The following is a 17,587-nucleotide window of genomic DNA, read 5'->3' as shown; positions in this document are numbered from 1 at the left end:
TCCTTAAACCACTGCCATGGCATCACAATGAAATTTACTCGTCCTCAAACAAAAAAAGCGAAAACTCTTAAATAATATAAATGCAAACTCTCAAACACTTGAATAAAAAATATTAAAAGAAATACATACATCATATATACAAAAGACTTGTGTGCAGTAGTAATAATGAAGGATACATTAACAGATGGATGCATGGACAGAAACTAAAAATATTGTCATATTTTATGGGGAATTAATAAAGATGAAGTTAAGGTGAAGAGAGAGCTCTGCATTATGTTGCTGACAGTGGGAACTGTGATGTTACGTAATGGCGCAGATACTCACAGCATCTCTCTCTCTCTCTCTCTCTCTCTCTCTCTCTCTCTCTCTCTCTCTGTATGTGTGTATATATATATATATATATATATATATATATATATATATATATATATATATATATATATATATATATATATATATATATATATAACAGCCAGAGGCAGCCAGAGGCAGTGGCTCAAGGTTGAGTGGGATGCCAGCCAGTGGGACTTCTTAAGTGCTTCCCCATCACTATTCTGATACTGGCATAACAGCTTCGCCATCCACAGAAGCCCAGTGAGAATATGAGATCACTTAGAGGGTTGTTTCCAAAGGTGATTTCTCCTTCTTTCTCTTCTGCTGTTTCTCCCGATATTTCTTCCTTCTTCTTAGCAACTGAGAGGTGCTGGTTTTTCTTCACAGCAGTTTAGCCATTCGATTACACACTCAATAACAATAATTCCACTGAAAGCAGCATGACAAAACACCAAAAGAAGAAGGAGTACATCACTGGGGTTATTGCAGCACATACTGTAAATATGATCTTCTAGAAACCTGTTAATAATTGAATATAAATGTAGCCTTTGGGGACACAGAGGATGAAACACATGAAGAAAATAGGAAAGAAAACACAGCCCACTCGCTGCCCTAAGATAACATAAACTGAATAATGTGTGTATAATGAGGAAAAAGATGTCCATCAGTCACACTCACAAGCCCGCACATGTTTTTAGGCTTCAAACACATTGTGTTTGAACTGTGTTTGAACTAACTGTGCAGGCATTAGATTTTACATGTGACAGGAATTATCCATGTAACCTTAAATCAATGCTAGCACAGAAAACAAAATACTGCAGTTCAGTGCAACAGACCTGTCAATACCGCACTTAAAGCACTGTTATTGGTTTTTACTGAAGTGAAAAAAGGGCTTTTTTCTTTGTCAAGATGGAGACATGTCATTATTGCCAAAATGAGAACAAACTAAGCCCCAGTTACAGCCTCTGAATATGTAACACTGAAAAGTTAACATCACAGTGATAAACAAAAAATGCATACATAAAATGTAAATCTAAAATAAAATAATGTGTACTATTTTCACTTTTCTTCTTGATTTGAATTGTTTGGTTTTTTGTTTTTTTGGGGGTTTTTTTAGGCACAGTAATGTAACATCAAGCTTGTTTCCACCAACTCGTTAAAGGGGTAATATTTTTCTGTTTTTATTGATGATTAAAATCTATCAAAGAGTTCAAATGGAAATACACTGCCCGTAAAGGCAATCTGAAACTGCACTGTGTATGAAAAACAACAACCAGCATCTTTTTTTCTTCATTTCTCCCACACGTGTTCCTCCTCCCCCTCAATCCAGTTTCCCTTCAGCTTTTCAGGTTCCGTCCGTCTTCTCTTAATTTGCCAGCTTCTGTCCTTTCAACCTGCCTTTGTAGTCCATATGATCCGTAACATAGCGTATGATGCTTTCAAGAAGTGTATTTAAATGAACATGCGCTGGCAAATGACTTCTTGAAGGTAATTGAAGGCAAATCAAAACAAATCAGTGCTAAGTAAGATGAAGTTCAAAGAGTGATGAAGACACCAGAGATCTTCTGTTGCTATGGAGATGTGTGTGTGTGTGTGTGTGTGTGTGTGCATGTGTGTGTGTGGTCCCGATATTACTCATGTTATGGGGGACCCAAATCTGCTTTCACAGTTACATCATGGTGACAAAGGGCTGTTTGCTGAGGCAGGTCATTCGATTATAAGGTGAGTATGTGTTTCATATCTAGAATAAAAGGTTAGAGTAAGGCATGAAGCAGCTGTGGTTAGGATGAGTCAAGCTTTTCACACACACACACACACACACACACACACACACACACACACACACACACACACACACACACACACACACACACACACACACACAGCTCTGCTCTCCTTCCATAGTTACAGACAGCACAGCTGAGCTTGTCTTTTGGGATAAAAACTTGGGATAAAAAAAAAGCTGGATGCAAACACAACATCCCCATCTCTCACATTAACTCTTGCTCGCATGCATATTGTTCAAGCGTCACATGAGCCAGTCACCGACCGCACGTGCAGGGCGCACGGCATTGCCAGTGAGAGAGGAGGCGCCGGGTAGTGCGCATGATCGAGAGTAAGCGCTGAGACCACCCGGCGATCTCGTGTTATCCTTTGCTCAGCTCTTCAATTTGGACTAAACTACTGTCATTAGTGGAGATATCGGCGCGATCAGTGGTATTTGAGTTCCTAGAAATCTTAAGCAACTTTTAAGTTATTTATCTCAACGCTGACGGGAAGGTTTGTTGAGGCATTTCAGCACCGGACAGCGCTTTCTCTCTGCTTGGCTCACAAGTGCGCGTCTGGCACGTGGCAATGACTATCAGTCATAGCTGGTGGGGGGCAAAAGGAGAGAGCATGGCGGACTCTCCATAATATCCTCCCCACAGCTGCTGCTAACACGAACCACGAGATATGAGCATACCGGAGTTCCTTCTGGAAGTGTCCATTGTGATAATAGCTGTTGTCTCTCTGCTGACCAACTTGTCGGTGCTGCTATGTTTCGTTCAGAGCAGCGATTTAAGAGCCCATGTACCAGGAATCTTTATGATAAATCTCTCTTTATCTAACATCCTCCTCAGTATTATCAACATGCCTGCCACTTTTCTGGGGGTGGTCAGTGGCGCAAACCCCTTGGGGGACTTGTTCTGCCACGTCGTCAGCTTTGCCGAGACTTTTATCACCAGTAATGCCATGCTGAGCATGGCGGCGCTGAGCATGGACAGGTGGATAGCGGTAGTATTTCCTCTGAGATACTCCAGCAAGATGCGCTACAGGGACGCTTTTCTGATCGTGGCCTACTCCTGGCTTCACTCTCTCATCTTTTCTCTCACTCAGCTGATGATGGACTGGGGAGGCTACAGCTACACTTACGCCTCATGCACAGTTCACCTGGACTCGGAGCAGGTGTCTCAGCTGGGAATCTACGCCACCTTCACAGCGCTGTTCCACGGTAGCAGCTTTGCGCTCTGCCTCCTCGTCTTGTGCTTCGCTTACCTGAAAGTTTTGAGAGTGGCTAAGTCACACTGCAAGAGGATAGATGTAATTACAGTGCAGACTTTGCTTCTGTTGGTTGATATCCACCCCAGGTAGAGTGTTTTCTTAAAAAAAAAAAAGAGTTTGACATGCCTCTGATTTCAAAACAGCTTAATTGGATAAAAGAAATCTTGACTAGTTACGCCATACTGAAAAAAAAAAACGGTTGCGTAATATTAGGTAACATTTTAATGAGTTTATTAATTATTAATGTCAGAAATTAATGTGTTTTTTTTTTTTATCAGTGTGAAGGAGAGGTGCCTAGCGCAACGGAAGAAGAGAAAGCAGCGCGCCACTAAAAAGATCTGCGTCTTCATTGGCTCCTTCATCCTCTGCTTTTCACCATATGTTATCACCAGGTAACCCTTCCAGTGTAGTTAAGTGGAATGGCAGCATGGCACCAAAGTTGACTGAACTTTGTTTTAAAATGTGAATGTCTTCTATATTTTATAATATTAAGTTGTGAATATATCTAGAATGTATACATCTTCCATAAAGTTGAGTCATTACTTCTGTAACACAGCATCATAATTAGCCCTAATAAGGTTTCATTCATTGTATGAATGTTGCAGTGGATTGCATTAGACCCTTTATTTGAACAGTAAAAAAATAAAACAACTTGCCTCTAAACCAATATAACAGGGGAAGAACCCCCATGAAGGCAACAGATGCCTTTTGTTGTTTCCATAACTTTCCATGCTATAAATACACATCCGGGGAAGTGGAATTTACTTTTTCTGTCTTACTCCCACAGGTTGGTGGAGTTGTTGCCCTCTGTGCGCATCCCTCGTTACTGGGGCGTTGCCACCAAATGCTTGTTCTACGCCAAGGCTTCCAGTGACCCATTCGTCTACTGTCTTCTGCGGCAGCAGTACAGGAAGGTCCTGGTTAGTATTATCAGCCGAGTTGTAGGAAAAGATCACTACTTACTGTCTGTGACCAGTGGAAGCAGCACATTTGACACCACAGATGACAGCTGTCTTGCCAGGATTACTTGAGCTTGATGTGGTCATTTTTAAATGATTCAATGCTTTGATCTTTTTTGTAAAAGGTCACAGTCTTTAAAGTCAAAAAGGTCAGCAGATTGAAAGAAGTCAATGCTTTGCTCAAGGACTTTTTTAACAAAGAACTGTGTCATGTGACTGTTAAAGGAACATTATTTTCCACTGGGAGAACTGTGAAGGACACGTAACAATTCATACTGAACGGCACCTCTCACCTCCGATGTGTGCCGAAGCCTTTTCAGCCTCTACAGATTGCTGTTTCCATAGGGCTCATTAGTTTGCCTGGAGATGCACAACCACATGAAAACTGCAACATGTTTAGTACTGTGGAAATGTATCTATAAAGTATGATAACACTGGATTTGTCCATTTGCTCATTTATTATTGTTTTATGCTTACATTTTGTTTGTGTTAATGACTGAAATAGAGTGCAAAAATAGATACAAAGAAGATGTGTGAAATTGTCATATCGGAGCACTTTCAAAAATAAACTCCACTGCCACAGATGAAAATCGAGTCTTCTATTTGAGTACTTAAAGTGAGTGTATACTGCAATACTGCATGAGTCTAGACTAGTGAGTCAAATATTATAATCGTGATCTTTTATTAACTAATATGAACTGAACATATTTTAAACGTATATTTCCACGTGTCTCTGTTCATGCATAAAAATGAAGAAGTATCCAATATTGAACGGTTAAAAGAAAAAATTAGAAACCTGTGATCTAGAATCTTGTGAAGCTATCATACTTATTTTTTAATCTTTTGCTGCTTCCTCTTAAGCCCATGGAAACTGCTGCTAAGCACTTTAAATCCCTGTTACAGCTTGGTAATGGCTTATTATTCTTACAAAAGCCGGGAACACGAAGGTCGATGAAGATTCTCAGACACCCTAATGGTGCAAATCCATCCATACACTGGTGTGTGAACAGCCTCTGCAGCGCTATTATGTCAAATAATAGGCAGAGACACAAACTTTTCTTACTCCCACCCCCACAAGCCACGTTTCTTCCTCGTGCCCACACCCCACATACACACACATACGCGCACAGCACTCTGTGCAGTGAAATATGATCGGCACAGCCGCGCTCCTGGTTCGCCTCAGTTTTTACAGGTCAGGGATGCACCGACAAAACAAAGGAAGGAGGTTTCCGTCCTGTGGGTGGTAATTATCATCCAGCATAGAAAACGAAAAGTGGCAGCTTCAAACACACACTGCCACATCACACATCGAGTTTTCTGGCAGCGCAAAGCACTCCAACATGCAGCTAGGACTTTTGGTAATGTTTCTTTTCTGGGCGAAAACTTCGTTGTGCGTCGCGCAGCAGAATTGCCATCCAGGAGACGAGTATTTAGGTAAGGTCATCTGGTCCAAACAAATACGCGTACCGTGCAAACCCAAACCTGTGATGCATGCTTAGAGTCCGTGGGAGTTAAAACAGAACTTAACGTCCACACGGTTTAGCTGATAGACTGCTTTTGACTTCCGATGTTAAGTTACCCGGATACTAATTCAAATAATTTCAAGGCCTACCTATTCATTTTAATTCTCTGCTTCGAGACAGCTAATAGGCGCTTTTTTAGTCTGCATATTTCTCAGTTTCATTACATAATAACCAAATTAGACTCTGCAGAGACGTGTAAGGGAGATTTAAGAATAAATGTGTGTGACAGACTCATGGCCAGCTGCTGTTTGTTTCTGAATAAACTGTGAGTTTAAATGGAGTTTCTTCTTCGGATTGTTGTTACGATGTCTCCATCTAGCGTTCAATGAGCGATGTTTGTAAATTTTTGAGTTTGTATTATTTATTTTTTCACAGGAAGATGCAGCAACAGTGCATATGAAGAAAAACGTATGTGCATTTTTTTTTTTACTGGACAAATTTTTAACTGCATGGATTGAATAACGATTGGGTAAACCTAGCCGTGGAGCGTGGCCTTAGTTGAATTTTGAGCCCATGACCTGACCTTTGAGTCAGGTAAAACTGAAGAGCTGTACCTACAAGATGCAGCATGCATCTGCTCCAGATAGATGAGATAGATCTGTAATCTCTGACATAAAGAAAAAAATGCAGTACCAAGGCTCAGCCTGTATGGGAGGATTTGTGCTTGTCTATTCTGTGATGAGGTGCTATATCAGACAAATTAGCAGTTTTCCCACAAAATCTTATAAAAGCTGATAGCAAATGGTGCTTTCCCCCCAAAAAAACTTATCTCATTGATTCTCATCCAAGAGACAGTGAACAAGTCATAACAAGTCAGGGCTAATGACACATAATCATACAACATCAGAGCTCTGAAGGAATGTGAAAAACTCAAACCATGTAATCCATATGAACTGTATCCAAAGAGATAAGGTATTATCTTCAAACTACTTGCAAATATGTGATTTACAGTATAGTCTTTATATTTGAGCACTGGCGGAAAAAAAAAAAACAAACATGTAAAGAATACTTAAAAATAATGATTCAGTCGAACCACGTGTGTTCTCTTTTTGACTCCTTATCTTTCTTTATATCTACTCTGTTCCAACAGCTAAATGCACAGAGCTGAACCTGGGCTATTGTAATGATTTGGAATACTCTAGGTAAGTAACAGGGCTTGGCCAAGAAATCTGTGCCAACAAAAACTGTCACTACACAACGGTCTCATAAGGTGCTGTTTTTTTTTTTTTATTGTTTTACATGTTGATGTAAATCATGCTGTTAAAAATCATGTATACATTATATCCAGAACCATATTCCCTAACATCCTTGGTCATCGGACTCGTTTGGAGGCAGAGTCAGGGGCAGAGTACCTCCTCCTAAGTGTCATCCATGGCCTTTTGAATGGGGAGTGCTCCCCTGAGATTCGTCTTGTAGGTTGCTCAGTACTGGCCTCACCCTGCAGAGATGACAAGATGGTCAAACCCTGCCGGAGCACATGTGAGGCACTGAGGAAGGACTGCATACATGCCTTTGAGGCCATTGAGATGGCCTGGCCTTATTTCCTGGATTGTGACCGCTTCTTTGCCAGTGACCAAGAAGGCTGCTTTGATCCGCTGGCAGGGCTGAAAGGTAAAGGTCATGTTGATGCTCTGTATACTTCCTGAGTAAGTCTGACGCTCTTTTGAAGCACTCTTCTTGGCTTCCTTTAAATCTTGGTGTCCCTCTTCCAGCCAGACAGGAGCAAGCACTGTCCAGTCTCACTCCTCAGGAGCCCAGTACTATCATTCAGTTCACCTACACCTCCAATGCACAGATGTACAGCATCCTGAAGAGAACAGCAGCCAAGTGCTCTCATATCTCTCACGTCTACAGCATCGGACGAAGCACCGAGGGCAGGGATCTACTGGTGATTGAGTTCACCAACAACCCAGGACAACATGAGCTATGTGAGTAAGGAAGGTTAATGCAAATGTATGATGTTATACATACAGCATTGCTATTTGTGATCTTATCAGCGAATAGCACCTCCTATCAGCTCTGCAGGGTTTTACCATTATTTAGCTTGATGTCTTAAATGCAAGATCCCTTACTCATCTTTATTTGTTTGGCTTTATATTAGCCCTCTTAAAATTGTTTTTAGCTTTAGATTTTCTACACTAAATATATATTCTCAATATAGTGTCAGCTAACAAGCCAGGTGCTTTCTTTAAAAGTAGATAATTGACACAAACATACCTGAAAGGTTATTTTGACCCCCTCCCCTCCTAGGTTGTTTAAACACACACACAGTTATTAAATTCATCAGAACAACTACCTAAATACATAATTTGATTTGTGTTTATTGCTTGTTTTGCTCAAAATGGCAAAAGTTTAAAAAAATAAATAAGAGAATGCAGATTTAATGATTTGCACTTCTGTCCATGAACTGTAGTAAAGCCAGAGATCAAGTTGGTGGGCAACATGCATGGCAACGAAGTGCTGGGCCGCCAGCTGCTCATCTATTTGGCCCAGTACCTGTGTTCGGAATATATCCTGGGAAACCAAAGAATTCAGACCATCATCAACACCACTCGCATCCATATTCTAGCCTCCATGAACCCCGATGGCTATGAGCTAGCTGCCTCAGAGGTAGAGGATAACAATGACCCGGAGCTCATCAACCATGAAGTAAATATTGTTAACAGAAAAAAGGCAAACTGTCATTATCCGATCTGAATTTATTGATTGATCTTGGTCTATTTAGTCTGCTCAGCTTCAGGTGTGAAGGTGGAAGAGTGGGTCAATCTGCTAAGAACAGCTGATGCACAGAGCTTTTCAATGTGGATTGTGGACTGTGAAATTTGAAACTTAAGAGGAAACTTTTAACTATTTAATACATAACTGTGTAAGCACAGAAGCTCTACGAAATGACTCCAGGCTTCCACCTCCTACCTCTTTCTCTGTCAGCCTGTCTGCTTGTCTGTCTTGTTGCCCAGCGCAAGTCCACCTACTCCCAGACAAATGCATAAACTTTGATTTGAATTTGCCAGGGTTTCAACATTTCTGAAATTAAGTTTGCATACATATCATAGCTGGCAGTGGGAAATCTGCATGTACCTTGCTTCACTTGCCTGTTGAACAGTTGTAGAAGTCTCTGAGCTCTGTTTATTCTGGCACGCGTTATGCTGGATTCTCAAACACGGCGAGACTTCTATGCTGGCATCTCTTAATGAATACTCGGAATAACAACACTGGTGGTGGAACATTTATTTGAAATGTTGCATAGGCATGCAGCCTTGATGTTGCGCCTCTGACACACTCTGCATAAAAAGAATACACTGACTGTCTCCATGCTTTAATGTGTGTGTCAGCTGTTTGATACAGGATTGATAAAAAGATTATGAAGTCCACTGTTAGAACTGCCATTGTCATCGCATGTACTGTGCAGTAATTTAAATACAGCAGCACCCACAAACACATTTACTGCTCTGAGTGATTTATCCAGAGAGCATGATTTAAATACAAAAGTTTAGAGCGTATCACACATTTTATATGAATATGACCATATTTTAAATGTTATGTACCGCATGTAGTGTGGTAACTTTTCATTTGTATTTATTTAAAAAAGAGAGAGAGAGTTAAAACAGAATGTTGAAATATTTGTTCTTTATATGGACACATATACATAAATGTTTACAGCATGTAACAATTTAAATAATCCAAAAAAAATAACTTTGTTGATTATTTGGATGAGATAAAGAAATTGTTGTGCTCATTCCAATTTTATTGCATGCTTGTGCTTACAATGACAATAATGCTTATCTCATCTCATCTTATGTTTAAGACTTAATGGCTTCTGCTTCTATTCGCTACTCTTTCTCTTGACGGATATATGATTTTGTCTTCATGTTAACAATAGAATTAACAGTCATAGTCTAACATGTTCCTTCTTGGATTCCTGACTAATAATCATAATATCTTGCTCTTAATATAATCACGGCACCTACTAATGTCTGGACATGACATCGTTACAGTTAATGTTGTCATCAGTCTCATCAGCCTTACACATTTTAATGCTTTTAGTGTGAATCTAAATGTTTCAGGGTCACTTGTTGAACGGTTGGACCAACGGTCGAACCAATGCCCAGAATATTGACCTGAACCGGAACTTTCCGGACCTTACGTCTGCCTTGTACCGGAATCGACGCAGCAGGCACTACCGTACTGACCACATCCCGATTCCCGACGCATACTGGTTTGGGAAGGTAAGAAGGCAGTGCCAGAAAGTTGACTCTGTTCCTCTGGACGTAGAGATTTTTCAGTGGCAGAAACGTTTTGTCAGTCATCCAAGTGACTTCTTCAGTCCTAGCTGACTGTAGGTTTCCCCAAACTTATTAACAGAACATTTGCATAATGACTGAAAGTAGCAGTTTTAGTTTCTCCCACTGAAAACGCTACATCCAGATGACCAGAAGCAACTTTTTGGGATTTCTGTACATGGATGATTGAGCATGCATCAAGACTTAAGAAGGTAGTACTAATTTACTAACAATTACCAGAAATAATCTCCAGCAGTTATTTCATATTGGCTTCCAAAAATGATTCAATCTTTTCTTTTTACTGTAGGTGGCACCAGAGACTTACGCAGTGATGAAGTGGGTCAGGTCTCTGCCTTTCGTTCAGTCTGCCAGCCTCCACGGAGGGGATCTGGTGATCTCCTATCCATTTGACTACTCTAGACATCCTCTTGAGGAGCGGATGTTCTCCCCCACTCCAGATGAACAGGTAGGGGAGCGGAATTTTATAGATAGCAGATTTCTAACAACAATCAATGTCTACCTTGGCCAATAATCTGCCAATGCTCAGGTCTTCAAGCAGCTGGCTCGCACATATGCCGATGCTCATGCCACTATGTCAAACAATGACACAGAGAGGTGTGGTGCCTCCTTTTATCGAACTCGGGGGATTATCAATGGGGCACTGTGGTACAGTTTTGCTGGTGGTGAGATACTTTTAACTCCTTAATTCTCACAGCAAAAGACATAAATCAAACTTCTTTACGTAAATATTTTTTTCCCCAAGTTTCCCACAATGTGTGCACCTCTCCTACTTTTTGCAGGTATGTCAGACTTTAATTATTTACACACTAACTGTCTTGAGATAACCGTGGAGCTTGGATGCGACAAATTCCCCTCAGAGGCTGAGCTGTACCCAGAATGGAAGAGGAATAAAGAAGCTCTCCTCAGTTTTCTTGAATCTGTAAGTGTCACTTTTTTTTCTTAACTTCTTCTTAACCTTTATTTAACCAGGAAAATCCCATTGAGATTAAAAACCTCTTTTTCAAGGGAGACCTGGCCGAGATAGGCAGCAGCAGGTGTCTCACAGTTACAGAAATTACTCAAACACAGGCAGCAACAACACACATGCAACAATAAGTGAAAGAATACAAATAAAATAAAATAAAATTCAATAAAATTCAATTAAAAATAAATAAATAAATTTAAAAATCAGTTAAAATGACAATCAATCTAATTGAAACAGTTGCATGTTATGGACTTGGCCTCAAGGATTCGTAGTTTAGATTTAAAAACACTTAATGAAATAAATTCAGTCATTTTCCATTCCTTCTGCAGTTTGTTCCAAGCCGAGGGTGCTAAATGGACAAAAGCTCTTTTACCAAGTTCAGGTCGGGCAAATGGAACAGAAAGCAACAAGTAACCATGCGGACGAAGAGAATACCGACCAGCACGTTTCATTACAAGCAGGGAACATAGATAAGAAGGCAGCAACCCAAGTATTGCCTTATATATAAAACTGTATAAATGAGAGTTCCTCCGACTTACCAAAGCAGGCCATCCTACCTGAGAGTATAACTCACAGTGGTGAGTCTGAAATTTACGGTTAGTGATGAACCTCAGAGAAGCATGATACACAGAATTAACCATTCGAAGACATTGAGCAGAAGCATTCATATATAGAATATCACCATAATCCAGCACAGGCAAGAATGTTGCAGCAACAAGCCGCTTCTTTGTATTAAAAGAGAAACACAACTTATTTTGAAAATAAAATCTCAGTTTTAACTTCAGGTTTTTCACAAGATTCTCTACATGTGGTTTGAAGGTAAGTGAGTCATCAAATATAAAGATATTTCTCTTTATTCACTAACTGTGAATAAAGAGAAATATCTGTTCAAATAATAATATTTCAAAGGTTTTTTTTTAATATTTCAAAGTTAAACAAGATATAGTAGCGTGTTCATAATCTATATGTCATATATATATATATATATACTATACTATACTATACTATACTATAAATCTATACTATAAATCATCGATGGTAAGTGAATTGCTAAATTATAATGTTGAACGCATGGATAATTACTCTGTTCAGGAAAAAAACTAAACCAACTAACGCTTGACAAATCTTTCCATTGTATTCCTTTTCTCGAAACAGGTCCACAGAGGAATAAAGGGAATAGTTAAGGATGGTAATGGTAATGGAATAAAAGATGCAACAATCTCCATCAGGGGTGTTAGAAAAGATGTCACCACAGGTATACATAACTATGTCAATATTTGATGTGTTGGAGTCTTACTTTTTATCCACTTGTAAATGTGTAAATTAACCTTAGACAATACACATTTTACTGATTTTCTTCTTTTAACTTTCTTCACGTTCCCTCCCACCGTTCCGCGTCTACTTATTGCCTTTCTTCCAGCTGAAGATGGAGACTATTGGAGGCTGCTTAACCCTGGAACTCACATCGTGACAGCCACAGCCAAAGGATACTCCAAGGTCAGCAAGAGAGTTTATTTGCCTCACACCATGAGCAAGGCTGGACGTGTTGACTTTGTCCTGCAGAAGGTTTGTCTTCAAAGTCCCGCTGTACCCTCTGTACCACCTTCTTTTAAATATTACCTCCTTCCTCACCTCTGCTCTAATATTTTCACTCATGTCCCGCATCCAGGTTCCCGTGGAGCCCGATATTGATGACCACCTCTTCCCCACATCAGACACATGGGATCGATTTGACCCCTACAACCAGTTTGAGCAATACAGGGATCCAGATGTGGGTGATAGTGGGAGAGAGAGGGAGGAAAAACCATGGTGGTGGAACTACTTCTCCCAGTCTGGTATCTCACCTCCAACCTGGCTGCTGAGAAATGTGTAGACACATTTGGGACAATAAAGATCCTGATTACCACATCCACCACAAAAGGAGACTGGTGAAGGACCATTTTACATCCAGTCCCACTGGTGTTCTCAGAGGCGTTTATGTAGCAGGAGCTGTGACACTAACCACCAGTAACCGAACACATTGCAGTACTTCCTGTAAGGAAGTGAATTAGCATTTTTTCCAAGGGGCAACACATTTAATTTTGGGCTGTGAGTGAGATTTGGCAGCATTACTTTGAAGCAGCATTTACTGAATAATGAATGAAATATGGATGCCACAATCATCCCCTAAAACCTCATCACAATAAAGAACACAATAGAAGATATGGGACTTGATATTTTGCTTACAGCTTTACAACACTGCATCTGCACACATTTGTGTACATTAAAAAATGAGTTGGGATTTGTTATGTTTATTTTTTGTGGGCATGTACAAGTAAATGTCTTGTAACATTTATCCATATTTTATACAATACACAAAAAATGTAAGCACTCTGGATCAGTAACAGCATGTGACATAGAGCTTGGATTAGCAGCAACACTGTGCCATCTCAAAACTGTAGAAAACCTTGCTTTTCCCCCCACAAGCATAACAAATAAACAGTGAATACTTCTGGCACTCATTTGTTTCAATTATATTTCAACTTCGGGGAGTGGTTTTCGTATTATGTCACTAGAGGGCGCAAGAGAACATATAATGGTATTTTCGTCGACTTCAACAATGAATTCTCTAATTAGCGTAAAGTCCATTTGTATTCTTCATTAAAGAGTTTATACATTTCTTTAGTAATTTGTTAAATGTTAGAAAAACATTTCACAGTTCAATTAAATTTCCACATTTGAGTTGAGTTAAAGGTCCATGCGAATCTCAGGAATACCCAGAAGAGAGGATAAGCTGTCACAGTGAAGTTGTTTTTATTCTTATGTTTTTAAGCTATCCAGCGGAAGAACATGTAGTGCTGGTGTGCAAGTGCGTCCTGTATCCTTGCGCCTTATCCAAGTGCTCTGTTGGGATTTTTAGCATTGCACGACAGTTGTTTTGCTAACAAACTCCGTAGTCATATATGTAGTACCACAGTTAATGCTGCCAGCTGCTCCGTACATTATTACTCTTTGCGTTTCTGAAAGGAGAATGTGAAATGACAGTTGGCAAGTTATTGACTTGTATCTGCGAGAAAAGCCCAGCGCAACAATGCTATTTTTCAGTTTGACACGTGACTTTCCTTCAGGCGCAAACTTTAAGGTGATATAGGCTATGTTCACACAGAGGTAAGTTGCGCAATTGCTAACAATTTGTAGGCATATTTAATTTAAAACAGATTTAATTCTCCCCTTTCCAGGTTAATGGCTTTTCACCTCTGGGTAGTTTGGTTGAAGTATTGTGGGTTTTGTGGGAAGAGTTGTTTAAGCGTGCACTTCCCCTCCATTGCTCTTCTGTTCGGGCCTATAGCCTATAAAGTAGAAATAGTAAGTACTAGTGATACTAATACAGTGAAGCAACCTGAGTTTGGCTGTGTAGATTTTAGAAACACTCTTCTTCTGAGTCCTCACTGAACCGTGCTGCTGATATTAAAGCAAGAACACGGTTATACTAGATGTAGGTTTTCTTTTTGAAAAGGCCATTTTTGCATCATGCTATAATTATCTTTTTTTTTTCTTTTTCCAAGGCGGTGTGTTCCCAGATGCCTCCTCCTTATGTTCCTGGAGTGAGTTTCCATCTGGCAGTCTTCCACTAAGGTCTCTGGCCCTCTCTCTTTCTCTGGCTTTCCCAGTGCACCATGTAGTCACTTTCAATCTGACTGCATCAGTTTCTCCAACATAACACTTTTTAACACTCTGCATATATAATGCAAATGCCAAACCACTTTGCTTTGAGCTTCCTCTATCCTGCTCTCGTCCTCGCCTTCCTTTCCCTCTGCGTCAGTCAGTCTTTCATTCCTATAGCTATCTAGCTGCTATGCCCCAGGAGTAGAGGCCTGCTCAATGTGGCAGAGATGATTTGTTTGCTCTGCAATTATTTTCCGTCAGTGGAGACAAATGGATTCATACCGCATAGAAAAATGCACGCAGACAGGGCTGGAGTGACGAATATCATGGAACATACTAATATGTATAGCCCAAAGATAAAGAGGTGAGATGAGGAGTATAGGGATCCTTGGGTAAACTTTATAGACATATTGAGGGACCAAAAATATCTCACTTCCATAAGACTGTGCTGTGTGTTGAAATGCATAACTGTGAGCCGCAACAAGTAAATGCACTATAATGTTTTAAAGTGACAGGTTGCTGTCAAAATGCCAAAATGCAATGTGTATAAAAGTTTACCAGCAGTACTAATTTGGATTGAAGCTCTTTTTATTTAAATGTAGGCTTTTGTACCTACACGTAACTTTGTTAAAAATATATTATTGCACTGCTCATATGCAATTAAAAATAATTTTTAATTAAAAGTAATGCCTCCTGGATGATCTTTTTAAACATGTTGAAAAACCCCCATAGAATTAAGTGATATTTCAAATGAATTTGATTCTAATTATTGTTTTTGATACAGACGAAGTTTGAACTTTATGAAGATTAATGTCTCTAGTGACCCAAGCTGAAACACAAGTAACCATGCTACACACACAAGACTCAGCCTGCAAGTCACCGGACACAAAAAGGCCCTGTAGCGCATTTCTTTACTTGCGTGGTTGAAAGAACTGGTTAGTGGTAAGCTTGGTGCGATACAGTTGGTAACAGACAAAATTGTTCAGGCTATTTTTAATAATGTGTTAAACATTTGTAGAAACAAGGGAACATTACCAAATTTACCAAAAAAAACCCAATCTAGGCTATAGGCAGATGGTAGTGCTGTCACATTTGACACTGAGACTGTTAAGGATCTTTTGTCTTTTCTCACAGTCTCTGCTCTATGTTGATGGTTTTTTAAAAAAACCAAAAAACCCAAAACATTTCTATCATAAGTGATTACATGATTTAAGTTTTAAAAAGATAAATATAATATTTTCAAACCAAAGTTTAAAACAAAGACTGTTCAAACTGTACTCTTAATCTTTTATCAATTTTGTTATTATGTTTTTTCTTCATTTTTGAGCTCTGTGAACATGTAAATATGAAAAAACAAGTACTTTAAAAAAATAAGTTTTGAGGTACACCAGCATTCACATAGATAAGCAGTTAAGAAAATGTGTGTGTGTGGGGGGGGGATGTTTTAGTTCTTCTTAATAATTTTCCCAGTAGGCATCACTGGGAAAATTTGTCAGCAAAACTTTGTTGTAGCATCTCTACAATTCTCCCAAAGTAGAATATCAACAGTTAAGTAAACAGTGAAGTTTGAACATTCAGTGAAGAATCAAGCAGTCTGTGCTTGAAGTAGCTTTGTAAAGTCAGGTAGCCAGCAATTGTTTCCAGTTTGGTTAGTCTGAAAACACATGCCTGTTGTTCTGTATTGCTTAACAAGACTAAATAGCCAAAAAGGTTTAGCTCATACAGAACAATGATAACATAGCGATATATAAACAACAGAAAGAAGAGTTTTATTTTGCTGGCTTGGTGAAATACGCCAAAAATACGAATAAATGCCAATAAAATTGGTGGCAGTCTTGCTTTAGCACTGTTAAAGCTCTAATAAACAAATGAGAAAACGTGATTTCTGTAACTATTCATTAGACAGTATGTAGTTATAGAACACACTGGAAATGTTTGGTCTCCTTTTATGCCCCCAATATAGGACACACACAACTGGGCTGCAGACTTTTGTGTGTCTGATGAACTTTCAAACTATCCACAGTAAAAGAGATTAACCTTTTCCTCCCAGCTCATGTCTTCTTGGGTTTTCTTTTCTTTTGCCTTCTGTCTTCCTTTCTTTCATATGACCTTGTCTCCCCTTTTCTAGTGTCTCCGTTGACTATCGCTTGTCCTGTCCCCCCCCTCCTCTTCTTGTCTCTCCTTTACCCTCCTTTTCCTCCTTTTATATGAAGGGCAAGTTCAGGGGTCACCAATTACTCTGAGAGGGCTGAGAAAGTTGTATGGGCTTTGCCCTCGGGGCTGCCATGTTGCATTATCATCAGGGAGATTGCAGGTACGCAGCAGCCACTGGCTGCTGGCACAACCGCCACAACGTCAGCCCTAGAACCAGGCCATATAGACTTAGCCAAGTTCAAGCTGTCCTTATGCCTGAATGGCTGGCTGGCTTCTAGTCGTTCCCCCTCACTTACTGATCTGCTGGGCAGAACTAATATGTATGTCTAGGACCCCTCTACCAAATTGTTTTGGCTAGCTGTGCTGATAGGCTTACTTTTGTGCTGCATTGTGGCTTGAAGAAAATCTTCTAGTATAGTTAGTTTTATATCAGGTATCTCCAGGGTTTCTAGTTTAACACTTTCACTTGTGCTGCAGAGTTATAACATCTGTCTGTCAGCAGTCAAGTACCACATTTGCTTAAAGGTTTTGAGAACAAAAATACATGTCCCGGTTTTACTATCCTTTCAGATTGACAGGAAACGGTTATTTGCTGCAATGCGGGACACATTACCTGTTACGAACTTGTCGCGGATGCATCAGAACACATCGTTCTGGTTCACCATC

At 39.8% G+C, this 17,587-nt stretch overlaps 2 protein-coding genes across 2 annotated transcripts; both read left to right on the top strand.

Moving 5' to 3' along the window:
- The first annotated feature begins 2,376 nt into the window (after positions 1-2,376).
- Positions 2,377-4,752, top strand: gpr78a (G protein-coupled receptor 78a). Its single transcript, XM_087842613.1, has 3 exons — positions 2,377-3,461; positions 3,654-3,767; positions 4,163-4,752. The coding sequence occupies exons 1-3, from the start codon at positions 2,788-2,790 to the stop codon at positions 4,404-4,406; spliced, it is 1,032 nt and encodes a 343-aa protein (XP_087698739.1). The 5' UTR covers positions 2,377-2,787; the 3' UTR covers positions 4,407-4,752.
- Positions 4,753-5,466: 714 nt separating this feature from the next.
- Positions 5,467-13,619, top strand: cpz (carboxypeptidase Z). The gene is made up of 13 exons (XM_087842094.1): positions 5,467-5,768; positions 6,233-6,265; positions 6,948-6,999; positions 7,146-7,468; positions 7,570-7,785; positions 8,271-8,506; positions 9,922-10,083; positions 10,445-10,603; positions 10,685-10,820; positions 10,938-11,077; positions 12,278-12,377; positions 12,543-12,688; positions 12,792-13,619. Exons 1-13 carry the CDS (start codon positions 5,675-5,677, stop codon positions 12,993-12,995), a joined length of 2,001 nt encoding a protein of 666 aa, XP_087698220.1. The 5' UTR covers positions 5,467-5,674; the 3' UTR covers positions 12,996-13,619.
- The last annotated feature ends 3,968 nt before the right edge of the window (positions 13,620-17,587 follow it).

This window comes from Neolamprologus brichardi, chromosome 6 (assembly GCF_056152115.1).
Source record: "Neolamprologus brichardi isolate AB-2024 chromosome 6, ASM5615211v1, whole genome shotgun sequence".
NCBI classification, from domain to species: domain Eukaryota; kingdom Metazoa; phylum Chordata; class Actinopteri; order Cichliformes; family Cichlidae; genus Neolamprologus; species Neolamprologus brichardi.
The sequence above is the reverse complement of the archived record's forward strand: the minus strand, read 5'-3'. Positions and strand labels throughout refer to the sequence as shown.

Bases quoted from the DNA above. Each gene is read 5' to 3' on its own strand.
- cpz (XM_087842094.1), top strand. From the start codon at position 5,675: ATGCAGCTAGGACTTTTGGTAATGTTTCTTTTCTGGGCGAAAACTTCG. The intron at 8,507-9,921 runs GTAAATATTGTT...TAAATGTTTCAG, and splicing joins CGGAGCTCATCAACCATGAA to GGTCACTTGTTGAACGGTTG. The intron at 10,604-10,684 runs GTAGGGGAGCGG...GCCAATGCTCAG, and splicing joins CCCCCACTCCAGATGAACAG to GTCTTCAAGCAGCTGGCTCG.
- gpr78a (XM_087842613.1), top strand. From the start codon at position 2,788: ATGAGCATACCGGAGTTCCTTCTGGAAGTGTCCATTGTGATAATAGCT. The intron at 3,462-3,653 runs GTAGAGTGTTTT...TTTTTTTATCAG, and splicing joins TTGGTTGATATCCACCCCAG to TGTGAAGGAGAGGTGCCTAG. The intron at 3,768-4,162 runs GTAACCCTTCCA...TTACTCCCACAG, and splicing joins TCACCATATGTTATCACCAG to GTTGGTGGAGTTGTTGCCCT.